General features: G+C 44.7%; 1 protein-coding gene and 1 non-coding gene across 4 annotated transcripts in view; both read right to left on the bottom strand.

The window, feature by feature from the left end:
• Positions 1 to 27794, bottom strand: part of UCHL3 (ubiquitin C-terminal hydrolase L3) — a 66174-nt gene that overhangs the window by 21905 nt on the left and 16475 nt on the right. For all 3 annotated transcript variants that reach the window (XM_055121726.1, XM_055121735.1, XM_055121730.1), the window contains 4 exons: positions 27232 to 27360; positions 25674 to 25830; positions 24902 to 24987; positions 23046 to 23093 (listed from right to left, as the gene is read on the bottom strand). In XM_055121726.1, the coding sequence (XP_054977701.1) occupies positions 23046 to 23093; positions 24902 to 24987; positions 25674 to 25830; positions 27232 to 27360 (420 nt within the window). The remainder of the gene's footprint in view (positions 1 to 23045; positions 23094 to 24901; positions 24988 to 25673; positions 25831 to 27231; positions 27361 to 27794) is intronic.
• Positions 5854 to 5985, bottom strand: LOC129400950 (small nucleolar RNA SNORA9). Its single transcript, XR_008627996.1, has one exon. It is a non-coding gene; the product is annotated as a small nucleolar RNA SNORA9 (small nucleolar RNA).

The following is a 27794-nucleotide window of genomic DNA, read 5'->3' as shown; positions in this document are numbered from 1 at the left end:
AAAAAAATTTTTTTAAAAAGGGAAAAAGTCGAAGTGACACAGCTAGCTACATGTGTAACCTCACTCTCACCTGCACACCCGCGTAATGAATAGTAAAATCAAATCTGCAAATGTAACTGTGAATTTCTCTTCTCCTCCTTTTGAGTTTTTGTTTTCTTAAACATAGAACTCTTTACAAAATCGTGCATCACCCTTAGCAGGGGCGCTGCTAGCCTTCCCTGTATCCGTCCAATTCCCACATACATGCTGGCGACGTGGGCACGCCCCTCAGTGAGCTGTAGCAGCTGCGTATCCCGTTACATTTAGAGGCTCCTGTTTAATGTGTGTCATTAATGCATTACAACAAATTCCTATATAACACTTACATTGTATCTTCTCCTTATCCAATGTAATGTCCTTTTTTCTGTCACTGTCACTGTCATCCCGTTGCTCATTGATTTGTTCGAGCGGGCACCAGTAACGTCTCTCATAGAGAGACTTATTGTTACTGTTCTTGGCATGTAAAATTCCTTGATCCTAGAGTTTACTCCACCAAATAATATTGTGATGCCAATTTGTATGTGTGTGTGTGTTTGCACTGTATACCTTATCATTCTTTACAGTTCAGTATTTCCACATTTTGTATTTAAGGTGACTTTCTTGTAAACAGCTTTTTCACCACTGTGATCCTCTTCAACTTTGGCTCATAACTAGACCATTTACATTTTACAAACAGGTAATGGCGCGTAAGAAGACTGCACTAAAATGGATCAGTTTTATAAAAAACATAATGGTGGAATGACGAAGACCCAAAGACACTAGAAACCAAGAACATGAGAAGTGGTTTTCAGTAGGAAACAAGCCACTGGAGGGGGCTGGGGGCAGGTAGTGGGAAGGAAGAGTCCCCCCAGGAGGAGGCGGTGCGGGGGTTGGGGGGTGAGTGTGAGGTATGAAGTATGAAACCCTACAGCAGCAGCACTGCCAAGCACACTGCAAACACTGACGGAAGCCTCTCACCGGCGCAGACTGACGGGAAGGAGGCAAATGGGGGCTGGGGGGGGGGCAGGACCAGTGGAGGGAAGTGGGCACTGGGGAAGGGACTGGTCCTGTAACACTGTAGGCCTGAAACCTAATCGTGAATAACTCTGTAATTTAACGGTGACTAGAAAGCAACAAATTAAAATACAGTATCGATTGGTCAATTTTCCCTTTTCCCATCTGTACTTTTGTACCTTTCTCTGTGTTACTTTAAAATAACAGGCATCGGGGCTGGAGCGATAGCACAGCGGGTAGGGCGTTTGCTTTGCACTCGGCTGACCCGGGTTGGATTCCCAGCATCCCATATGGTCCCCCAGCACCGCCAGGAGTAATTCCTGAGTGCAGAGCCAGGAGTAACCCCTGTGCACCGCTGGGTGTGACCCAAAAAGCAAAAAATAAATAGATAAATAAAATAAAATAAAATAACAGGCATCACACCTGGTGGCAATGAGGGGGCAGGCTGCACCAAGGCATCTGCTCGGCCACTCAAGTCACTTCCACGGCTCCCTCTATATTATTTTTATGAGTCAGTATTATCTTTATACCATCTTTTTGTGCTTTTTAGTCTTTGCATTAAACTCCTCTAAGGCTTTTCAATACATAATTTTAGTCATAGCCTGGTTTCAAATACACCACTTCATATGGCGTGTAAAAACCCTATGAAAGAATAATACTGATATTTACCTCTACTTGTTCCATTTCCACTATCCTCCAATACTCTGTGTAGATCCAAGCTGTAGTGTAGGTGGGGCGGTAATAAATTCTCGTCTTTTGGGTGCAAGTCTTTCTTTCCCCCTTTATTTTCCTTTGTTCCGCTGAAATCTTTCAGCATTTCAAAAATATCATACCACTGCAATATGGCTTGTGTGATTTTTATGAGAAGCCCACTGTAATTCTTATCTTTGTGTCTCTGTCTAGTGTCTATTTCCTTCTTGCTGCCTTGAGGTGTTTCTACTTGTCTCCCTTCAGCAGTATTTGAGGATTGTATATTTCAAATGGTGCATGTGGATGTTGAAGGCTACGCATCACTTACCCTACCAAGTTTCCTGAAATTCTAGAAACTTCTATAATCACCCTTAAAACCCTCTAATAGTTTCCAACTTCCCACTGAGAGCGCCTCCCTTTGATGGTCTATGCGCTCTGCCTTTCCTAGCTGGGCCTTTAACAGACAGAGCATCGTCATACAAGCAGGGGCCGCGTAGTGCTGGAAATCAGACGCAGGGCCACGCGCTCACAGGGCCACCACGAGACTCACACTCATGGTCCCATCCCAGCCATAGTTGTTCTGAACCGCACTGGATGTTACAAACCCAAACCTATCTGTGTCTGATTCTGCTGACCATCTTGTGTCAACATGTCGTTATTTTTCTTGTGGTCTTCCTCACCCTATAGTTCTTCATGAAAAAATCTCACACCTTCTGCAGGAGCACAGGAAGTGAGAGGAAAGCAGTCACTCTTGGGGACCGGCAGACCTTCAGAGAGAGGGGCCGAGCAGGTCGGCTTATGGTTTCACTCAGGTTGCCCCAGCAACCCCCTGGCCGACGACTAGTCTGGCATTACTTTCATGTTCAGGGTAGGAGTTGTTGTATGCTTTCTTCTTTTTTTTAAAAAAAAGTGTTCCTACCACACCCAGAACTTTAGTTTTTTTTCTGAGAACTTTAGCTCCAGACGGAGTTTCTCTATGGTCTGTACCTCCACACACTCATGCCTTGTTCGGTGATGCTTGATGGTCTAAAGACGGGTCGGCCGAGGCTTTGTACCTTGTGCAAGTGTAGCCTCTGTCACGGGCAGGCTCGGCATATCACGGACAAGGTCTTCTAAAGCAGCGGTCCCTCTCTTGGGCAGAAGCAATAGCACCGTGGGTAGGGTGCCCGGCTTGCACGCGCCTAGCCTGGGCTCGCTCCCTGGCACCTCATACGGTTTCAGCTCTGAGCCCAGAGCCAGAAGTAAGCCCTGAGCACCACTGGGAGTGGCCCCCAAGCCAAAAATAAACAAAGCATTCTTCCCTCTCCTTCTCTCAGTGTTTTCTCTCACAGAAGTTCTGCTCCTATCCAAGAGGGAAATTTTCTCTGTTTGCCTCTCTGGGGAAGGACCAGTGAAGTTCGCTTTGTCTTTAAATGAAGAATCCAGGACCGGAGCCTTTTCCAAAGTTGAAGCTACTCTTTACCCCCCGCCCGGGATTTGAGGATGTCGCCTGCCTTATCCCAAGCCTATCTTGTAAGTCCCCAAGTGAGACAGGTGCAGTTGATGGCAGTGCTTGTACCCTGCTTACAGGCATCGTACAGTCTCACCTTAGCCAACACTTGGCTTTTATATTTTCTCAACATATATTTTTTACAAAAATCGTACTACTAATTCATGCTGCTTTTTTTTTCACTATCCCAATATTTTGGTATCTACCCCAATAAGTACACATACAAACATACATACATACATACACACACATATATACATCACGATCATGATCACAAAATCCTGCTGATCATCGATTTCTCAAGCGGGCTCAGTAACCTCTCCATTCGTCCTATCCCTGAGATTTTGGAAGCCTCTCTCTACTCGGCCTTCCCAACGATGCTGCACTGGAGGCTCTTTCAGGGTCAGGGGAATGGGATCCAGCTTGTTACTGGCTTTAGCATATGAATACACCATGGGAAGCTTGCAAGGCTGTCCCATGTGGGCAGGAAACTCTCTGTAGCTTGCTAGTTTCTCCCAGAGGGAAAAGTAGGTTACAAGATACATACATACATACATACATACATACATACATAGGATTATTCATGACAGCACATCACTTGTACGAAATGTATTTTCTGTATCTGTTTTTTTCTGGTTTTCTACAATAGATTTTAGTAAATATGGGCACAAAAGTATCTATATAAATCCACGAGTCAATAGTAATAGCTAACACTGCATACCTGCCACTGTATTCTATGCTCAATATTCTAAACTACGGATGCTGCAAGCCATTGGTGTGGGATGTGCAGACCAAGGGTCATATAAGCCCTGCAAAATCATGAGGTCTGACCCTGGGTACACTATGGATGTGTATGCTTCTCACTGGCTACCCAGGGTCCCTCTGCCTATATTTGTATGGCCCACAAATATTGTTATAAATATTTACAAATGGCCCTTGACAGGGAAAAAAAAACTCCTCTCCCCTATTATAAAACCTAATAGTAACCCTAGGGTAGAATTTATAAGTATTTCTATTTTGACAAGATATAACTTTTGCTCACACATGATCAAGTTACATCTGATTGGTTTTATTTTTAATTCTGACTTATAGTGGGGGCTACACCCAGCACTGCCAAGCAACCCAGTGTCACATCTGGCAGTACTGGGGTGTCATATGGTGCTCAGACTCAAACCCAGTACCTCACGCACAGAAAGCCTGTGCTGTACTAGTTACCATGTCCTGACCCTCTATGGGGATTTTTAAGCCCCCTTCTCAAAAAGCTCACCATGTTTCCTAGGAACTCTACATAAAAGAGAAATGAAAAAAGAACACCTTGCTGACTGAATTCCAAACATCAAGGGTGTGTGTGTGTGTGTGTGCGCGCGCGCGAGTGTGGGTACGTGTACATGTATCTCTCTCTCTCTCTCTCTCTCTCTCTCTCTCTCTCTATATATATATATATACACACACATACACAGGGGTGGCTAATGTTCTAATGTTCTACAACACATAATATATGTTGCTGTATTATGACCAGTTCACTTAAAACTATTTCAGAAGTCTTTAAGAAAGGGAAACCTTTTATTGCTGTCTTAATACTTTAAAGTCAGCATGCTATATATTTTTATTTATTGGAAATATATGAGTATAAGAAATGTTAAACATAAGAACCAGTATTTCAAAATTTTAATCTGGTCCTAATATATTTCAACTTCTAATGCTAAATAATCACAACATAAACATTACTTTCTACATCTGAACATTATCTAATAAATTTAATTCATAATACAAATTATAGCATACACAGTCTATTTCATTTGCAATTAAACTTTATATGATACTTCAGGAAAAGGCTTTCAAGTAATTTTATTTCAAATAGTGGAATAATTGTGACAGGAATTATGTCATTATGTAATCTCAAAATTTTGATGCTATACTCCTAGAAATATAAAGACATATATACCATCTAAAAATGGTATATATGGGGTGGTATATATTTGGTATATATTACCACACCATATTTGATGGAATTCAGACAGCAGGCAACAAATCATAAAGAGTAAAATATATTTTATATACATACATATATATATATATATATATATATATATATATATATATATGCACCTCTCGGAGAGCCCAGCAAGCTACTGAGAGTATCCCACCCACACAGGCAGAGCCTGGCAAGCTACCTGTGGTGTAGTCGATATGCCAAAAACAATTAACAATATGGTCTCATTCCCCTGAAAGAGCCTCCAATCGTTGGGAAAGACAAGTAAGGAGAGACTGCTAAAATCTCAGGGCTGGGAGGAATAGAAACCTTATTGGTGCCCTTTTGAGTAAATCAACAAACGATGGCATGACAGTGACAGTGACAGTGATATACTGGGGGTAGGAGAGTGGGCAGAGACAGTACAGCAGGTGCTTCACACACAGCCAACCAGGGTTCGATCCCCAACATTCTGTATGGTTCCCTGAGCACTCCCAGGGAGTGATTCCTGAGTACAGAGCCAGGAGTAACCCCTGAACATTGCTGAGTGTGCCCTGGGTCCCCCCCGCCCAAATTTTTTTTGTATGAGCTCTCAATGCAATTACTTATGTTCACCTTGCTTTCTTGATGAAAACAAATGATCAACTGAATCTCGAGCACATTTTTTTTCATTTGTCTGAAATTTCTATAACCTTGCTCTGAACGGAGCAGGGCAAGGCCTCAAACCATTTCATAATGTTCTTGCAAGCGCTATAGGAATGCACAGGGCCACTCCAGACCCCAGCACGCTGGAGGCTTGCCAACATTTTCATTTTTACACGATTTTTTGTACTAACAACAAAAAATTATCTACAGTTAATTCTTGAGGCTTTCAGGAGAGTCTCCATCCATAAAGAGCTCACTCACAAGACTGAACAAAAAACTCAAGTTCAGGTCTTTGGCATATAAAATATAAAAATGCTGTGTTTTATATTTCATCATCACATCACAGTGTCTGATGGCATGTTTCACGCTGTGGTTACTGCAACAGTATAACCACTTCAACTCTCTGATTCAGTGCAGAAAAGACAGAAGAGGCATTTCAAGAACCCTAGCAATTTTTTAAGCACACTGAATATTTTGCTACTCAGACTGAGTTCTAAGGAATTTTGTGAAATTCGTGTGTATGAAGGAATTAGGTATAGATATTCATTTTAAGTGAACAGGATGTAGGGGGGTTGCTAAAGGCTTACTTCTGGCTCTGTACTTGGGAATTACCCCTGGCAGTACATGGGGCACCATATGGGGGGCTGGGGATAGAACCTGGGCTGGCTGCATGCCAGGCAAATGCCCTACCTTACTCTACAATTGCTCTGGCCCTTTGAGTGACTTTTAAGCATGCTGACTCTGAGTTAAAATCTCTCAGTGATAAAAAAAAAAAAAGAAAGAAAAAAAATTACAGAGTGACCGTATGTGGATACAGCTCATAAATATGACTGCTGTGTAGGGTTTCAGAAGTGCACGGACACAGCTGGTTTGCCAGAAGTCCTGTAATGATGACAGTTACAGCCAAAGAATCGTAACTACAGACCCCAATTTCATTCTTTTCTATGTGCACAGAGCTCCTCGACCATGAATTATCAACTAACTGAAGTGATTCAGAGAGGCAACTCTATTAATAATTTTTTTTTTCTTTTTGGGTCATACCTGGCGATGCACAGGGGTTATTCCTGGCTCTGCACTCAGGAATCACTCCTGGCGGTGCTCAGGGGACCATATGGGATGCTGGGAATCGAGCCCGGGGTTGGCTGCGTGCCAGGCAAATGCCCTACCCGCTGTGCTATCATTCCAGCCCCTCTATTAATAACTTTATGTATGTTCCCCATGAAGGAAACAGCAGAGAAACCCAGGTGTGTGGGACCCAGGGCTGAGACCTCCAAGCCTGCTCAGATCGGGACTGGGCCTCTTCCGCCCAGATTCCCCATTTTCCAGTAGCTAGGGGGTCACACCCAGGGACCCAATATCCAGAGACTATAAAACCAAGCTCCCGGAACTAGACATCTTATAGCCTACTTCTCCCTCTGTGAGAACCTGGCAAGCTACCGAGAGTTTCCTGCCCGCATGGGAGAGTCTCACAAACTCCCCATGGTGTATTCATATACCAAAACCAGTAACAATGATGGGTCTCATTCCCCTGACCCTGAAAGAACCTCCAGTGCGGCACCGTTGGGAAGGATGAGTAAAGAGAGGCTTCTAAAATCTCAGGGCTAGAACGAATGGAGACGTTACTGAGACCACTCAAGAAATTCAACAATCAATGGGATGATGATGGTGATGATGACGTTCCCCAAACACGATTCAGATATAGTTTCTATTCTCAAACATAACTATTTCAGGGGGAAAAAATAAACCCAAATATACCCATACAAAACCAAAATACCCATGCCTGAAAGGCCAAATAATTTTCTTTCAAAGTTAACATGTATATCATTTTGTACATAAAAAAAAAAAAGATGAGCCAAGTACTGCTTGATAACCTAAAAATGTTTGAAATGTCAAGGAGGTTAAAAAAAAAATCCAAATCTTTCATAAAAAGGTGTTAAGAAGTTTGTCTAAAAAGACAACTTAGTTTTTCTTCAGTTATAATGTATGTATCTTTGGCAAGAAAAATGAAGATATTACTCTAATAACCAAGAATCAGAAATATTCTAAAAGCTAAAAAGGAAATGATACATATCCTATTAAAAAGAGTGCCAAAGGTCTGTATAATAGCAGTTCTATTTAAAAAAAAAAAACCTATACTTTGGAAGTTATCATAAGTGCTTCTAAACTATCCTAAATTGCTACAATAAAGTAAGAAGATGTTGGCTTACACCCAAACATTTTCTCATTCAAATGCACATCCTATTATTAAGGAAAATATCATCACAACTATGTAATCTCCTAAACACGAAGGGATCATTAGCTAGTAGATACTTAAAATAATTATTGTTTTCCAAAGTATACACTACATGACTGCCAAAGGCCTTAGCTGATTTATGTATAAGATTTTGTATTTAAGAGAAAAAAAGCCTACCATTGACTAAGAGTGAAGTCAGAAGGGTAACAAAAGTATTAAGCACCACACTAAATGACCACTGCAATTTATTATATATTTGAGTTAAATTATTATCTACGAGTGACTCTGTTTTTAGGAAGAAAGCAATGCTTTGCAAAGTGAAAACCTTCCTCTCTGTTTTTGTTCCGCTATTTTGATTTAAGTATCTGTTGCCATAAGAGACAGGGCTGGTGCTGGAGCGATAGCACAGCGGGTAGGGTGTTTGCCTGGCACGCCGTCGACCCGGGTTCGATTCCCAGCATCCCATATGGACCCCAAAGCACCGCCAGGAGTAATTCCTGAGTGCATGAGCCAGGAGTAACCCCTGAGCACCGCTGAGTGTGACCCAAAAAGAAAAAAGAGACGGGGCTGGAGAGCGTGCTTTGCATGTGGGAGCTGCAAGCACCTTGCAAGAACCTCACCATGTCCCAAAAGGAGCACTGAATGCCCGAGCATCACCAGATAATAAGGCTCAGAAAGGGAAAAAAGGGAAGCCCGAAAGAGAGCACAGAAGGAAAGGCACTTGCCTTGTACTTGGGTAACCTTGGTTTGATCCCTGCCACTACATATGGATGGTCCCAGAGCACGAGAAGTGACCCCTGAGCACAGAAGGATATGCCCTGCCCCCACCAACCCCATCTCCACCAAAGAACAGGGACGACATATCCTATTTGTATGACCATCGGACAAGTTACTGATTTTTTTTTCTTTCTGAGTCATGCCCGGGGATGCACCGGAGTTACTCCTGGCTCTGCACTCAGGAATTACTCCTGGCGGTGCTCGGGGGACCCTATGGGATGCTGGGAATCGAACAAGGGTCGGCTGCATGCAAGGCAAACGCCCTACCCAAGCCGCTGATTTCTTAAGTTGATCTACTTGTACGAGGGGAGAGCGATCCTACAGCACTGAAAGGATTCTGGCACACCAACTCCATATAATGCCTCGTGCAGTCACGCGCAGCACATGGAATCATCGTTCTATTGGGGTGCCAGACCCTTCCAAAGCTGCGGGAATGAAGAACACCTGGGCTCTGATAAGCGCCTTGGCTTCCATCGCATTTACCCGTATGTGGTACTTCTTCACAAACAGGATAGCACTGAAAATGTTCTGCTGTGTTTCCAACACCGGCCATCTCCAGGGGAGAACCTGCCGGCTTAGACACACGCCGCAGTGAAGGATATACAGTAGAGAACAATGTGTACATTTCTCATGGTATTTTCTTCTCGTAACTGGGGCTACAGAAATAAAACACTGAGGGGCCAAAGATACAGCACAATGGGTAGGGCGCCTGCCTTGCACTCGGCCAAGATGGGTTCTATTCCCGGCATCCCATAGGACACCCCTATCTCACCCCAAGCACTGCCAGGACTGATTCCTGAGTACAGAGCCAAGAGTGACCCTTGAATATCACAGGGTGTGATCCAAAACCCCAAATAAATAAAATAATACTAAAAAAAAATGAAATCCAACTTTTCTAAGTAGGGCTTTCGGTATATAACACTTAAAAATCACAGCTCCTTTTATTGACCTGCTGATAAAACATGAGCTTGATCATGCTAATTAAAGTCACTTCCCGCATATATCAAGTTCTTTCAGACTTTCAAAATATCACAGGGTTCTAAATTTGCACACAAAAAGAAAAGAACTAATTAACTTCTCTACTTCAGAACTTTCCAAATGCTGTGAAGATAAGCAAAATTCTAAATGTGTGCGTACCACATATGAGGACATGTCATGTATGAGGCAACATATATGCCATATAAAACGTTAAGTGTTTAAAATTACAAAGGAATTCTAAATGGTTTTCTGCATTTCAACAGAATACACGGGGCTCTACTATGATTAATGCCCAAATTTAAAATAGGAAAGCAAAACCAGATTTGTATGAAAGATGCAAACTTTCCTACAGAGTATCCATGTGCAACTGGCAAAGAAGCCAAAGTAAAACATGGGCTAGATATCAAAATACACAAAATGCCACTCTATAATATTCTATGGAAAATGTGAATAATGGAATTTCTTCATTTTGCTAGCCTAATAAATCCAGATGCTCACAGATGTCAACACAGCCTTTAAAGACATCTTTCCCCTGCTAGGTAAGCAAGTGTTTACAATTCTCCACGCCAGGAAACTGTAAACAAAATGACCTACAGGCCTACATGTTATAGTAGTCTCAAGCTTACTACTGTTGACCTGGCCAAATTGATTCTCCCAGAAATTCTCATTTATTATTATTATTTTTTTTTACAACTTGAGACCCCAAATAAAGCTCTCATTTATTACAAATTAAAAACTATCCACTCATAACATTACCATCTGTTTTGCAAAAATGTGGTCAAAAACCAAACAGAAAAAACCTCAGCACATACCCCTCCCTTCCCCCCTCCCCAAGAGAACTCTTACTGCTACAAGTATTTTCACAAACAGTTACACTTAGTCAAACCGAGAAGAGTAAATCTATAAGGCCGGTCTAAGAATTTTCATTTAAAACACGTAGTATTTGGTTGGGAGAGACAGTACAGCAGGTGGGGCGCGTGCCTTGCACCTCCCTCACTCTAGTCTGATCCCCGAGCATCGCCGGGAGTGAAGCCTGAACACAGAGCCAGGAGTGAGCCCTGAACATGGCTGGGCGTGGCCCCCAAACCAAAACAAAGTTAAAATAATATAAAATTAGATTAAATTAAAATAAAATAAAGCAATATTTAATGTCTCCATGTCTAAAACCATTGGTGGGGACTGGGGAGGGAGATGGCAAAGAAAAAAAAAAACCCTTCTATTCTGGCTAGGGTAGGAAAGACGAAAAAGCAAATTTTTAAAATCAATTTGAGGACAAAATACTTGTCAACATAAGGGAGGGGAAGGTGTAAGCAAAATGGACTGATAACTACACTCCCTATTTGAAGAACTCATCTAGCCCATTCCAACACCACTGACCCGGGCTGGCGGGGAGGGAATTGGACCCCACTAAGTGGTTCTCTCGGGCTATTGCAGACCCAGGTGGTGTTTAGGAGACTGTGTAAGGCTGGGGACTGAACCAGGGTCCACAGGATGCAAGGCCTGGACCCCTGTACACAACTTTCGGGTCTCATCATTCACTTTGTTGTTTGTTTTGGGCTACACCCAGCTGGCTTGAGGGACAATAGGGGGTGCTAGGGATCAAGCCAGGTGGGCTGCATGCAAGCAAGTGCCGTACCTGCCAAACTAGTGCTGCAGCCCCCCAATCATTAACTTTTTCATTGTATTAGAGAAGAACTGACTGCATGCAAGGAGACATAGCACCAGGGTTGAAAACAGAAGGGGTGGGGAGGAGCCTGGGAAGATGACCTAAAAGGCCAGAGCACATGGTTTACATGTAGGAGCACTGGGCTTTGAGCCCAACAGCACATGGTCTGCCACCTGAGCACAGCCACGGCCGCCTGGGGTAGCTCACTGCACCACCAGTGAAGCTCCCCCAAAACAAAGAAACTCTAATCTGTACCACTCTTTCAAACTTAGCTCTCCCGTTCAACTCCGTATACACCAAACACCTGTCTCTATTCAAAGCATGACAGAAAGGGGAAGGGGGGAAGGGCAAAAGGAGTTCCAGAACATTTACCACTTTTAAGAGTAAAATTAAATAAACAAAAGAATTTTCCCTCAAGCATTGCTAGAATAAAGAAAATGAGGTATGGAGTTATTGGGGGAGAATGTTACTGGGGAGAGAAAAAGAAAAAGAAAAAGAAAGATTGGAAAGTTAACTTTGGATCTCCCTGATGAAAACAGGACTCTCCACGCAGACAGCTTAAGATGCAGGATGCTTTTGATTCGAGTTCCACATGCTGTCTGCAGAGGATTCTCTCAAGAAAATAAAGGAAGAAGATTGTACACTGTGTAAGAAGGCTTCAGTTTTCTTCAATCCGGAGAAGAAGAAAGGGACTGGGAGACAGCACAAAGTTCCTCGGTGCGCTGATCACTGAAAATGCATGTCTGCCCCCAGCCCTCAGGGTCTCCTGGGAGACTACCCCGCCAAAAAGAAGAGAATAAATCCTTACAGAGGGGGACTAAACGCGTCTCTCTAGTTAGAATTCTAACTTAATCAACACATACCTCAGGGCAAAATGTTACCTAAACTATATTTACACATCTGATGACAATTAAAAGGGCTATTTTTGAGATTTATCTCTGCTAACGCGATCCTTGAAGACGCGACTGTGTCCCACTCATCCCTGTACACACAGCTCCTAGAGATTTCTGACAGAGTGAACGAAGACAATTTCAACTGCACAACACAGACCTTAAAACTGCCCAAAGGTAATGGAAACAAAGAGCCTGAGAACTGGTCTTCGATCCAATGCCAGCCACTTGGCGAGGCTGGGGGGCAGGGCAGGGCGGGGCCACAGTTCTGGTGAAGAAAGGAGGAGGGGGCGTGGACAGGGGTCAAGTGTTATGGATGAGACCCTACAAGCAATAGGACAGTAAACCACAGTGCAAAAGTCTATTTCAAAAAGTGCCTCTATGGACTGCACTCATTTGTGGAGTGTGGGGTAGCATCACATGAGGCCGACACCCAAGGACAGTAGATACAAGGGCCAGGGGGATTGCCCCATAGTTGGAAGGCTGCTTCATGAGCGGAGGGGAGAAGGCAGATGGAATAGAGAAGGGATCACTAAGAAAATGATGGCTGGAGGAACCAGTTGGGATGGGAGATGCATGCCGAAAGTAGATAATGGACCAAACATGATGACTCTCAGTGTCTGTGTTGCAAACCATAATGCCCAAAAGTAGAGAGAGAGTATGAGGAATATTGTCTGCCATGGAGGCAGGGGGAGGGTGGGAAAGCGGGGGGGGGGGGGTATACCCGGGATATTGGTGGTGGGGAATGTGCACTGGTGGAAGGATGGGTGTTTGATCATTGTGAGATTGTAACCTAAACATGAAAGCTTGTAACTATTTCACGGTGATTCAATAAAACAAAAAAAAGTGCCTCTATTTCAAAATGTGGAGCTGGAGGTGCCGAGGATCAAACTCAGCCCTCCCCTAGCCGCACTGGCTGCTGCCCTGATGTTCAACCCTCCTGCCCGCACCAGCAGACAGAGCACTGTGCAGAGGGGCCCCCTGGGGCCCAGCGTATATGGAGGGAAGCCCTGTTGAAAAAGAAACTGTAGCATGAGACTAATGTCCAAGGCCAAGGAAAACAGGGGCCAGGACTGGTCAGTGGTTAGAATCTACTACAAGTGTGCAGGGGCCGGAGGGTCAGTAAGATAGAGAAGGGGCCAGTATGGCAATGACAGCTCAAAACGACCACGCTGGGCAAGAACCGAGTATTGAAAGTAGGTAAGGGGGATATGTGTGATAACCTTTCACTCTCTGTACTGCAAACCACAATGCCCAGAATGGCGGGGGAGGGGCAGGCGCTGGAGGGTGATGATGGGAGTGAAACTGGGACGCTGGTGCTGGGAGATGTGTGCTGGTGGAGGGATAGGTGTTGTATGGCTGAAACCCATCATGAGCCATTTTATAATGGGCTATGTCATGGCGATTCAACTTAAAAAAATTTTAAAAATGAAGAGAAAAATAAACCAAAGAGCTGGGCCAGTTTTGTTTTCCACTTGTTTCTATGTTACTTTAAGAGTCACACCCTGCGGTGCTCAGGGGCCAGTCCTAGCTTGAAGCAGGAGAGTGAGGGTGGGGGTGGGGTCTTGCTCCCGTGATGCAGGGGCACACAACAATGCTAGGGGTCAAACCCAGGCTCCACATGCAAAAAAAAGCATGTGCCTCAGCCCTTTGAGCTATCTCCAGTCCCAGTCTGGGATTGTCCTGATACTATCAATTTGCAGAGGGGCCTTCCTAAGCAGTCTGATAAAGGTATTCTATTTAGGAAGAGTCAAACAAACAAACAAACAAACACCAGATTTATATTTATCTGGGTTATTGGGGTTGACTCTAATATTAGTAGGGACAAACTGCAAGCTCCTGAAATTGCTTTCGTAGAAAACAAGCACAAAGTGAAATTCTATTTGGAAAGCAAATAAATGCCCCAAGGGATTTTATTTTTCCTTGCCTTCACATTTGACTTGCAGATTGCAGCATTTCTTATATCACTGATATTTGCTTATAACTGAAAGCTTCACTTCATGTAATTTCCCCACAGCCCTGGTTTGCGGAGATAGTACACTTACCGTGTACGAGGTCGGCCTGGGATTGATCCCTGGCACCCTCAACCCTGCCAGAAGTGACGCCTGAGTGCAGCAGAGCCAGAAGCAAGCCCTGAGCACCACCGCAGGTGGCCCCCAAACAAAACAAAACAAAAAATGATTTTCTCATTTCCCATACCCCATTACTGTTCTCTTAGCTTTCCAATCTTAAGTGAAAAAGAAAAAAAAAATGCAAGCAGTAAACTTCAGTATAAGGAAATGCGTGCGATGAGGCTCCAGCCCCACATCTCTGGGTCAGCCTGACGGTCTGACAATTACGGTGAGAGGAAGGGTAACTCAGGAGTAAGCCAAGGCCCAGCTTGTGAGACGACCCGTGTGTCCTGGTGCCTCGATGTACAAATCTCGGCCAGAACGGAGGCGCCTGCCTGCTCTATTCCCAGGACGTGTCCCAGGGAAGCACGGCGAGGTGGGGGGGAGAGAAGACGGCCTTTGCTGGGCACAGCTGCGAGGCTTCCCCCTCTACCCACTCCCGCAACGACACCCACCTGCCCCCAAGGAGCTACGGGAGCCCAGGTCGATCCTCCTGCCATGGCACTTTCCAGATTCTATCTAACTACTATCACGTGGGGACTGGAGTGATAGCACAGTGGGGAGGGCGTTTGCCTTGCATGCGGCCGACCCAGGTTCTATTCCCAGCATCCCATATGGTCCCCTGAGCACTACCAGGGGTAATTCCTGAGTGCAGAGCCAGGAGTAACCCCTGTGCATCGCCGGGTGTGACCCAAAAAGCCAAAAAATTAAAAATAAAATAACTACTATCACGTGACCCCCCCAGAGCATCAGCGCCATCTCCAACCTCTAATCAGTGACACTCAGGGCTTACTCCTGGCTCTGCACTCAGGGATCACTGCTGGCAGGGGGCGGGGGGACCGTATGCGATGCCAGGGGCCGGCTACTCTCCTGCTCTGGCCCTGAACACTATCGCTGGTGGCTCCCACTGTCCAAGTTCTGCTGCCACGCCCACCCAAGAGCAGTCCAAGCCCTACGGCCATTCCACACTCGATTTTCTCCAAGTCCAGTAAAACAAAACCGCCACCTCGTGTTTACTCAAGACCCACTAAGAGCAAGGTACTACTCCTATGTGATTAGCTCATTCGCTCCCACAGTAATCCCATCCGGTAGATGCCAATTCCGTTTCATTTTCCACTTAGACAATACCGTGCCTGAAAGGCGAGGGAGAGGAAATCAGTACACACACCTCAATCCTTATCTTTACCCTGGGGAAATCCTCTTACAGGCCCACAGAAGCTAAATGCTGTCTTGAGGATTTCAAGAAAACGTGACAAAGAACAAGTGAGATTTCTGTGCGACTAATGGTCTGGTAAATAAACAGGATAAGCAAGAAAGAAATTTACGAGAAAATAAACATTGGCGAAGGCAATGGAACCAAAAACTGGGCTACAGAGCTGAGCCTTCCCAGCCCGGGGGCGGGCGGAGGGGCCCGGGACAGTGGTGGAGGAAGTGGTGGGGGCCCTGCGGTTAGGATGCTGTCCACACGAAACCCCATCATTGGCAATACCCTGGCGCATCCGCTGCCCGAGCACAGGTGGCGCCCGCATCTCCCCCCTTGAGATTGGACTCTCAGGCTTCCATATCGGATGCCGGGGTGTGTGTGTGGGGGGGGCTCTCTCTGCCTTTGAAGCCCGTGTTCTCTCCTGAGCGCGTGACTCTTGCTCACTTTTTCTCCCTCTTTCCCCTTCCTTTAGTAGTCACCTCTAAATAAAATCTGTTTTAAGTGACACCCAAGGACAGAAGAGACAAGGGCCAGGAATACTGCTCCATGGTTGGAAGTCTGCCTTGTGAGCTGGGGGAGAAGGCAGCTGGAACAGAGAAGGGGTCACCAAGTCAATGACGGCTGGAAGGATAGTTCCGGATGGGAGATGTGTGCTGAGGGCAGATAAGGGACCAAACACCTATCCCTCCACTGCAAACCACAATGCCCAAAAGTAGAGAGAGAGAATGGGGGCAACTGTCTGCCACAGAGGCAGGGGGAGGGCTGGGATGGAGGAGGGATACTAGGGACACTGGCGGTAGAAAATGTGCACTGGGGGAGGGATGGGTGTTTGATCATCGTATGACTGAAACTCAAACATGAAAGCTTTGTAACTGAAGCTCACGGTGATTCAACTAAAATTAAAATCTGTTTTACTCAAAACAAACAGAAAAACCCAATATTGTTAAATCAGGGTGTCTCTAATAAAATCTTTTTCCTGTTGTTCTTCTTGTGTCTTGGGGGCCACAGCTGACGGTGCTGCAGGCTTACTCCGGGCTCTGCATTCAGGAATCACTCCTGCTGGGCTCAGGGAACCCTATGCGACACCGGGAATCCAACCCCGGTGGGCCGTGTGCACGGCAAACCCCCTACTTACCGTACAATCGCTCCCCCGCGTCCTCCTTTTTTACAGAGAAAAACAAGGGCCACAGGTATGGTGCAGTGGGTGAGGCATTTGGATGCAGCCAGCCCAGGTTCAATCCCCAGCACCATAATCTGGTCCCCAGAGCACTACCAGGAGTGACTCGTGAGCGCACAGCCTGGAAAAAGTCTGAGCACAGCCAGGTGTGGCCCCCAAACCCATAAAAACATAAGTAAGTATATAAAGACCAAAACAACAACAACAAAAAAGCCATTTCAGGACAGAAATAGGGTTTTATAACAAATTCAAGGGAGTGTAACAACAATACTAAAAGATCCGTCATGTGCCACGATGACCATGACAGAGGGGAGTGATCACTGGTGCCGGGAGGAGGCAGAGTGACATGCACGACCGTTCTCGGTGACAGTGCTGTAAACCCGGGAGGCAGGCTGGGAGGGTGGTAGCAAAACAGGGAACAATGGCGGAAGGAAGTGGACACCGGGATGGAACTGGTAATGGAAAATTGTTCACCTGAAGCTATCATGAATAACATTGTAATTCACAGGGATTCAATTAAAACACACACACACACACACACACACACACACACACACACACACAAAGAGATTCTGAAAAATGACTTCCATGAGGGACTTCTGGGTGAGGAGTCACCATCTGTGCAGGAGTCCCCAAGTCTTGATCCTAAGACAACATAAAGGTGTGCTCCGAGCTGAATCTAACCACCTGAGTCACACGGCTGAGGCCCTTCACCACCAATGTGGGGGGCTTGCTCTCAAACTCTCTCTCTCTCTCTTCTCTCCTCCTCTCTCCTCTCTTCTCTCCTCTCTCTCTTCTCTCCTCCTCTCTCCTCTCCTCTCTTCTCTCTCTTTCTCTCTCTCACACTGCTGAGGCCCTTCGCCACCAATGTGGTCTCTCTCTTTCTGTCTCTCTCTGTCTCTCTCTCTCTCTCCCCTTTCTCTCTCCTCTCTTACCAAGCTTCATTCCATTAAAAACTACCTTGCATCACCAAAACCCAACCCAAAAACCTGATGTCTTTACTTCGGCGCGAGGGTCTTCAAGGAGGGAACGGGGTGAGAAGGTGCGACGGATGGGCCGAGCGGGCAGGGCTGCGGCCCTCCGAGGAGTAACGACACCAGCAACTCTTCCATCTCCTTCCTCCCTCCCTCCCTAGCCCTAGCCTCCCGATGCCAAAGGCCCACCCACGTGGCCCACACTTAGGAGCACCATGTGGCTCCCCAGCGTAAGAGGGAAGCCATCCAAATCCAAAGCCTGGGTCCCTCCGGGAGAACACACTTGGGACAGGAACGAGGGGGCTGACTAGATTCCGAGTACTGACCGCTGGGTCCCGAGGCAACACCCTAGCCAGGGGCCCCATCTGCACAGAGAGCCCGGCTGGCACAGGCCCGGGAAGGCCTTGGGCATCAGCTCCCCCAAGCAACTCCCGGGCACATGCGTAGCAGGCCAAGCTCCTGTCTCTCGGTGTGCCTGTCTCTCCACGTGCAGACGGGCCACGCCAAGAAGCGAGCGGGAAGAGCCATCCGGAGTCACAGCGCGCGGTCTCCCCAGACACCGACCAAACGGCTCCAGACAGCAGACTTCCCGTGAGGAACCCTGCCTGCAGTTACCCTCTGATGGCAGGCAGCACGAGTCAGTGGGCTAGGAAAGAGAAGGCCACGGGGATAACCACGCCCCGAAGACTGTCATGCCCACGGACATGGATACAGCCGCGGAAATGGACATGAAGTGAAGACATTACTAAGGCAGTGCCTGGTGTAGGAGCTGGCTTGGTTTTTGTTTTCTTTTGCTTTTCATTTGGTTTTTGCTAGAATCAAACCCGGGGTCTGACCCGTGTCTGGGGGAGGGTTCTGAACCTAAAGGAGGTGAGATTTGGAAACGTGTGGTATGGATCTCTGAGCCCTGTGACTGGGAGTCACTAACATACAGTGACTAGAATATAATAGTCTGCATTTATTCTACCCTGGAATGCACAAAACAGTTCCACACAACCAAGAATTGAGCTGTTACCAAAAAAGAAAACACTATCCCTTAGCAACAGCTAATGGCCAAGTCTTACTACAGAGAGAGAGAGAGAGAGAGAGAGAGAGAGAGAGAGAGAGAGAGAGACAGAGACAGAGACACAGAGAGAGAGAGAGAGAGAGAGAGAGACAGAGACAGAGACAGAGACAGAGACACAGAGAGAGAGAGAGAGAGAGAGAGAGAGAGAGAGAGAGAGAGAGAGAGAGAGAGAGAGATTTAACTATTTCAGCTTTCTTTCTCTTTTTTTTTTTTTAAATCTTTTCATCTGGTTTCTAGGGCAACAACAGTGTCAGGGTTTACTCCTGACTCTGTACAACTCCTCAGCACACCCGGACATCAGCTGTCCAGCCTGGTGGAGCTCAGGACGCTCTAAGCAATGCTGGTCTAGCAATGACCTAGCGCAAGGCAGGGGACTTAGCCTCGTGCCACCTCTCTGCTCCTTAGTCATTTTTTCTGTAGATCATAGACCACTTTAACCTGTTTCTCATTTATTAATAAATGGATATTGTTATCTGTAGGTAAGGAATGGTGCTGGATACTTTGGAGCGACCTACACAAACGAGACACCAACCATCAGTCTAAGAGTCACGGGGAGAGAAAGATCCGGCAGCATTCACCTACCTACTTGAAGGCACCATTTGTCAGCGGTCGTTGTTACGGGCCACTGAGGAATCAACACCAAATAAATCAACTATAAAATACCGCCTCATCTTCAGAGCTGTTACAACGTGGAGAAACAGGGGCTGGGGGAGAGCTCTTAAAACTGGAGTGTATACTCCTATATGCTGCAGAGGCCAGGCCCCAAGTCTGCTCCCCAGGCCCAGAGGTCTCTGGGTGTGGCCCCGAAGGCCCCCGGCATCACTGGGTCTTAGGAGCACCGCACTGCTGGACTTCGGGGCCGGACCATGAATCCCACGGGCTAAGCATGCCCAGGAGCAACCCGCAGTGCGTCTGAGAGCTACCTGGGAGACCTCCCCTAGAGAATAAATAAATAAAATGCAAAAAAAATGTTAAGTAAATGAAAAAAAAAAACAAAAACGTATTTTGTAGTAACCAACACAAGTCAGTGGGCTAGAAAAGAGAAAGCAACTGGAAAATAACGCACCAAAGACTGCCATGCTCCTGGAGGTGGATAAGACGGAAATGAGGCCGTTACCGAAACAGTGCCTGGTATGGAAGCCAAACAGCTAAAATAAAAATAGGCATCATACATGTAAGACTCCATGCGGGGATGGATGGCTAGAGAGTGAAGGTGATCATTTCAAATCCTGATATATGGGAAGTAGTATTTTTTTTTTTTTAAAAAAAAGGCAGAGATGGAGAGAAGGAGTCTACTTGTAAGAGAGAGAAGGAACTGCAAGAGGCAAAAGAGAGCAACATGAAGTCAGAGACTCTCAGAGGAAAATTTGCGCAAGTCAAAACTTTCACGATCTAGTACATCCCAAACTTCACCTCCGTGTCACCTCAGATTTACTCTGCACTCACTAGAAATACTGAGCCCCCAAATTGTTCAGTTTACTTTTCAGGAAGGGTAACCCAACAGAACTGCGTGGAAATGAATGAGAACACAAAGAAGGACTAAGAACCTGTATCAGAAACTGGTCTTCCAGGCAGGCGAAACGGATTTGTATTAGACTGGTGGTGCTGGGGGAAAGGTTTGTGGACCTATTATAAGAAATAAATAAAGGAAGGGCCAGAGAGATAGTACAGCGGGTAAGACACTTGCCTTGCATGCAGCCGACAGGGTTCAATCTCTAGCACCCCATAAGGTCCCCTGACCACCACCAGGAATAATTCCTGAGTGCAGAGCAAGGAGTAAGCCCTGAGCACTACTGGGCGTGGCCCAAAAAACAAACAAACAAAATAATATTAAAGAAAAGGAAAAGTTTAAGGTACAAGTTAAGTTCAAATAAGAATAGTGTATTCCAAAACACTGGCAATCATTCCGGTGATATCTAACGAGCTTCTAGTAGGGGGAAAAAATGAATTTACTTCATTTAGTTTCTTAAGAACAGGAAAAAAGAAGTACCAAAGCATAAAATTGCTTTATTATAAGTAATACTACTTTCCATATATTACAAAACTATCATGTTGCCACTGCCATCACTAATTTCAACATTATAAATTTAAAACAAAAAAAAGGAAAGCATATGTAAGATTAATATGGCCAAGATCGTATGAACCAAAATAACAGCAATTCATTAATCTCCAATCTGATGGTAACTAAACTACTACATGACCTACAGGTATTTTGTGTGTGTGAACTTAGTCAAAAGAGCAGCATCAGCAAAACCTTTTAAAATCAGACATCTAAGAGCAAATATAAAGGTCTGAGATAATTATAGGGAGAATTAGTGTTCAGATTCCTAAATAAACATTTAGACCCGTCATCCAGTTCAGCATAAGAAAAACCAGTTATACTATCAAACTGTTTTCTCCTGGAAAAACTTTTTGAAGATAGTATGAACACTTAAGATCAGAATCTTTTTTAAAAATTTTGGGGCCACACCCAGAAATGGTCAAGGATTACTCCTGGCTCTGCACGCAGGAATCATTCCTAGAAGTGCTCAGGGGTTGCAACTTCTGGCAGATATCTCTCTGGACTTAGTTACTAAAATACTAAATTACAGAAACCCAAAACTGAGAGGCCGCCAAGTGTGGTCACTCGACCTCACACTTCTTCATCCTCAGCAATGGAAAACAAATTACCTAATGCTTCCTTTTCAGCAGGTCTGACTTTAGGGGAGAGACTCTCCAAACAATAATAGTGAGTTTTGTTGAAATATTGTATGCAATCAAAATGAAAGTAAAGTGAAATTTATTAGTTACACAGGCGGGGGGGCCTTAGGGTGGGGGGGCTAGGGGGGTTTGGGGTGTGAGGGGGCGGGGTGGAGCTATACTGGGATTCTTGGTGGTGGAATATGAGCACTGGTGAAGGGATGGGTATTCGAGCATTGTATAACTGAGATTTAAACCTGAAAACTTTGTAACTTTGTAACTTTCCACAATAAAAAATTTAAAAAAAAATAAAAAAAAAATAAAATGACACAGAATTCCAACTGAAAAAAAAAAAAAAAAAAAGAAGTGCTCAGGGGGATGCCAAGGATCGAACGCAAGTTGGCTGTGTGCAAGACAGAAGCCTTACCCATGATACTATTGCTCCGGACCTAAGATCAGTATTTTGAAATAAAAAAAATTTTCAAAAAAATACTTTTAATAAGAAAGTATAGGGTAATGGGATATGATGACTCAAATAACAGAAACTGAGAAGAATGTGTGGAGCCCTGGTTCAAAACCCACTTCCACCATTAAAAAAAAAAAAAAAAATTGAGGTCAGGGATGTGACTCAGTGGTAACGCGCACAGCTTGCAGATGTGAGACCTGGGTTCAATCCCCACCGTAACATCAAAGAAAAAACATTAAAGCACTGCCATTTTTGTCCGTAAAGTATGATTTCAATTCACAATAAGATAAAAATCTGTAATTCTCTGGGGTTGGGATTTAAATGTGTGATCAAGATTCCAAATAGACTTTCCTGAAAGCCTAGTCTTTGCTTCAATACTTTCTAACAAACTTCCCTCAGGAGTGAGAGTAGGAGAGATGAAGGAAGGGGGGGGAGACAGAAAAGAGAGGAGGATAAGAAGAAATGGAGGGGGTGAGGGAAACCAAGGGGGAAGACAGGGCAGGGGGCAGGGTGCAAAAGAGCCGAAAAGAAAACAACATCCCAGCTGAAGACGAGCTCGGAAGCTGATAGTGGAGACCAGGCTGCCCCGGAAGGACTCATTCAGGAAGCGGCAAGCAGCAGGGTGTTCTAGAAGCTGGGCATGGTACTCCTGACAATCGTCAGGACTGTCGCCAATTCTCCACCAACTTGCCAAAGACAGCTATCTCAGAGGGAAGAGGCAGGCCCCTCGGTCACACAAGGTGCAGTGTGTCCACATTCGGCACACCAAAACAGCAGACACCAAGGAGTGAGTGCATTAACAGGCTGGTAACAACATGCTAACAGGTTGTTAAAAATGGCCTCCCGTTATGTTGCCACTATTAATACTTCTGCTTGAGAAGAAAGCTCCAATCAGAGTGCATTGTTACTTTCTACAATGACAAGCCAACAATAACAGGGTAAGAACACTTAAGGTGGCAAGAAAAATTCTGAAAAATGAAAAAAAAAATGAAATACCTCAGTTTGACCTTCGTGGGCACTTGTCTCGTGAGTTACTCGTATAGCCTGCAACAAGAACACAGGGAATTAACAGCAAAAAGTGACTTCATTGCAGTTTTAAAATGAAATACAAGGATGCTTAATTTTAACATCTAACGGCTTGCCTTAAAAAAAAAAAAGAAAGAAAGAAAAGAAACTGAAGGAAAAATCAGCAACAACTTACTACTAGGTATTTAGGAATTGATTTCTGGGAAACCAAATGAACTCCTGTCCTTCCCAACCCACAAGTCCCTGAAGCATAGGGCATTAGGTATTGCTTATTTGCAATTTCTAGATGTACGTGGGAGGCATTTAACTTCCGTAATTGCTAGAACTGATAGTCAAGATTGCCTCCAGCTGGAATTAGAAGCAAGCATCCCCTGGAGAGCGGAAGAGGACTTCCGCGGAAGAGGGGAGGACCCTCTCGGTGCTCGGTCTTCACCATGCAGCTTTAGTCAGCAGTTCAGAATGTGGAACAAAACGCATGCACTGATCAGAAGCGAGAGGTCTCAGTCCTGAAAGGTCCGACTCTCCCGACTATTATTAGCAAGGATGAAGAGAAATGGGCCAAGTAGTAAATTACAGATAAATTTAGAAACTATATGGGATGGAATTTTGGCAATATGGAACAAGCCATTAAGACATGCAAACTGCTGGGGTCTAAAAATTTCTCCTCTAGTTAACATAACTCACAACTGTTCATAATTATAAAGAAAATGCCTATTAAAAAATGTAACTACAATGATATAGAATGAAGAATAAATAGTGAAAAAGGGGGAGAATATAATATCTAACAATTTATTGATTAAATAGTATGGAGTAATAGTAAGTTATGCAATGATTAAGTGATGCCACATTTATACTTACTGGTATATTTACATTTGTGATCAATTATGTGAAAAAAGCAAGTTATAAGGCAGTATTACAGTGTGATCATAATTTTGAAAAACTGTATATATATCTTATTCCCTGTAAAAAGTACAAATGGTGACACCATCTCATTGGTGAGGTTATTAGAGGTTTACTTGTTTGTATTTTCAGGTAAGGAAAAGATGCTTTGGGAGAAGAAGGCAAAAGATAAAAATGCTTTATAAACTCTACAGGCTCTTCAAATGAATGTTAAATAAACAAATATACTAGAGAGCTCAAACAACATAACAAGTCAACGAATCCTGAGGGACACAAGCAGCATCAGGCATTATCCTAACAAAACAACCTGGCACACTATACTGCTGCTAGTCTCAGAGAATTTACCTGTTATTCAAGACCACTAAAAGCTAAAGGTCTCTGGAAGAAAAACAGATTTAAAAAAAAAAAAACTTTAAAAAACATTCTGAAACAATTTTATGAACTGCTTAAAACTATACAGCTGGCATAATGGCTTAAAACTATAGTATGTGGCTTGTGTCTTCACACATGCAAAAATATTATGCTGATAAAATAAACAGCTAGAGTATGGTCTAACATCTACCTTTAAACCTCTGTGTTTTCCTTTGGTCTTCAGCCTTGTTCCAAATTCCCAGTGAAAGACACAAGGTCTTGCCAAGCATATATTTATTAAAGGGAGGGAATGGTAAGGAACAGTGAATGATAAGAAAGTTTATAAATATGTAAATCACACTACTTTTATTCTTTCATTCGGTTCTAGATAGACATGGCAATTTATCCACATCTATGGATATTTCAGCTGTTACCTGAATAGTATGAAAAAATGTAACAAAATCTTTATTTACTCAAAACTAGTTTCAAAAGACCCCCCCCCCCAGCAGAACAGAAAGTACTAGCCCACAAAAGCCTGCCCACGTATGAAACCAAGACAGAAAAAGGGTACGGACGTCATAGTTCTCCAGGTATCTGGCTCGCTCTTCGGGGCTCATTGACACAGAGTCTTCCAGGAATTTTTTCAAGGTTGATCCTGATTCTGAGAATTTTAAAAGAGACAAAATTGAAGAGGTTTGATATCTTCTCGATGAGATGCTTGTGAGACTTGCAGACGCATGCTATGTGTCAGTGCCCTTGCACTGTTAAATTAGGAATCTAAAGAAGCTGGGATAAATACTAAGTCCAGGCTGGTCGCTGAACCAGGTTCTCTACCATACAAAGGGAAGAATCCATATTTCTTCTACGAGTACGTTCATCCCTATTACTGGGGGCCTGGGGAGAACTCAGTGGTAGTATCTGGTTTGGGGGCATGAGTTCTAGGTCCAGCACCATCCCGTCAATCGACGGTGACCCCTGGCCCCGAAAGGTATACAACCTCTGGTACACAGCAACCCATTCTGGGAAGCCCCACTAATGAACTGAGTGTCTCTGAGATGTCACAACTAAGTGTATGAGCCCCTCAACCAAGGGGCAACTTGCAGCCGGCACGATGGCTGGCTGAATGGAAAGTGGGCGGGCACTCAACCAGGCGTGTGAGAGCCCCCCACCCCCCACCCCAGTACCACAGATGACAAAGGGAAGGAGTGGGAGAAGAAAAGAGGGAAAGGAGGGGAGATAAGGGTTTGCTTCACTCTCTGGAATCAAAAGGACTAGGGCACCACCTGCTGTGCACTGCCATTAACACAGCCAGAGGAAGGACTCCGGTCAGTGGGGGGGATTCCTTACCAAAGTGCATCTTGTCTTTATTGTTGGCGATAGCATGGATCAAGCCGATGGTTCCACAGGCGTTGCTGATCGTCTGCTTCATAAAGTACACTGAGGACGTGACATCCTGGCCCTGAGACTTTATTTTTTCTTCCTCTTCTGTCCTGAACACTTCGTACTATTAAGAAAGAAAGAAAAAAGACGTCAAAAGAACATATAAGACACATACAAGATTGGAACAAAAAAGCCACAGGGAGGACTCGAAAAATTCTAACTATATCCATCCAGGGGGTTTTATGTCGAGGCTATGGCGTCTCTTAAAGGAACACCGGGAGAGGGACAAGGGACTTTCATGATCTGATTCAGAATCTATCCGAGATGACAGGGTGGTTATGCAGATCACAACCATATGCTAATGTAGTTGGATGTACTGAAATGCAAGAGCTTATAAAAACCTAACATGGGTAATCTCTGGACCAAGAAATTACTGCAGAATTTTGATTTTGTTGTTGTTTCCTGTTGGTTCTGGTTTCTGATGCTCAGTAGTTACTCTTGGTTCTGCACATAGGAATGACTCCTGAGGTGCTGGGGGGGGCGGGGAAACATATGAGATGCTGGAGACTGAACCCGGGTCAGCCACTTGCAAGGCAAGCACTGTACTTTTTGCTCAAAAATTTGATTTTTAATGTTTACCTATTGTTATTAGCACTCATTACCAAAAACTTATTAACAAACATCACACTATCATCTTTAAGCATGATATTTTTTTTCCTTTTTGGGTCACACCTGGCGATACACAGGGTTACTCCTGGCTTTGCACTCAGGAATTGCCCCTGGCAATGCTCAGGGGACCAGATGGGATGCTGGGAATTGAACCCATGTCAACCACGTGCAAGGCAAACGCCCTACCCGCTGTGCTATTGCTCCAGCCCCATAAGCATGATATTCTTAACTATCGGTTATAATAACTGGTTATAAAAACAGTATGGTACGATAGCAAATGTCAAAAGACCAGGTTATAAATCTGACTGCCTGAGTCCACATCCTGCTTCTTCATTTATTAACTGTTCCACGAGGGCAAATAACTGAAGAGAAGGAGGAGCAGGGAAGTACAAAGAGAAGTTTAAAGCTTGAAGCTTGGCTTCATGATTTCCTATAATGTTCAGCTTGACACAGCGTTGGGGCAAACAACAGAATTCACCAGGGCAACCTTTGAGCTCCGGGCATCCAGAACCAACCCCTACCTACACAGCGCCCCACGGTGGAGATTTCCTCTAAGAAGGGAGTCATTTGTTCTCAGCTGAAAGCGTGTTTTTGAATCTCTGAACAAAACAGAACTCTTTGTGAAGATTTACATCTTTCAAATGATGGGGCTGAGGAGACGGCACGGTTGGGAAGGCACTTACTTGCCTTGCACACAGCCAGTTCGGGTGGGATCCCCGGCATCCCATGTGACCCCCGAGCAACCACTAGGAGTAATTCCTGAGTGCAGAGCCAGGAGTAAGCCCTGAGCACGTCCAGATGTGACCCACCAAACAAAAATAAACAAATCCATCCATCAACCCATCAACCCAATCACCTTTTCTGTAATGGGGAAGAGCAGTAACACTGCGCACACAGGCCGTGGCACCATGCTAAGGAGCTCAGGATCCATTCCATACACATCGACAAACTGCCAATTCGGATGCAGACCTAACTGCTTGAGAAACTGAAGAGGGGGGAAAAAAATTGGACAGTGTTGAGAGGGAAATAACACACATGTACTGTACACATAATACGTAAGAGATTGCCACGTAGCAAATATCACTAATGTTGAAGAATAAAGCAACGCAAGGTTCCATGAATAGGATGAGAAATCAATTTTGCTAAAATTGACAGTAATCAACTTTATCACTTAATGAACACTGAAAGTTCATATAATAAGCAGAACTCTTTTTACAGTCCATTATTTAAAAGTTAGAAACAGGCCGCTCTCCGCCGAGATGTGACCTGGGTGGCCACACGTGTGCGGCCTCTCCGTTGCTGGGTGACCATGATCCAGGAGGCCAGCTAAACTACTTTTGGTACCAGCAGCTTCTTGCAGAAATGTCTCTAGACTCTGAAGTAAGCCACGTCCTCATGCCGCCCCAGGAGGGGAAATGT

This window comes from Sorex araneus, chromosome 1 (assembly GCF_027595985.1).
Source record: "Sorex araneus isolate mSorAra2 chromosome 1, mSorAra2.pri, whole genome shotgun sequence".
In the NCBI taxonomy this organism is placed as follows: Eukaryota; Metazoa; Chordata; class Mammalia; order Eulipotyphla; family Soricidae; genus Sorex; species Sorex araneus.
This window is presented reverse-complemented; position numbering and strand designations above follow the sequence as displayed.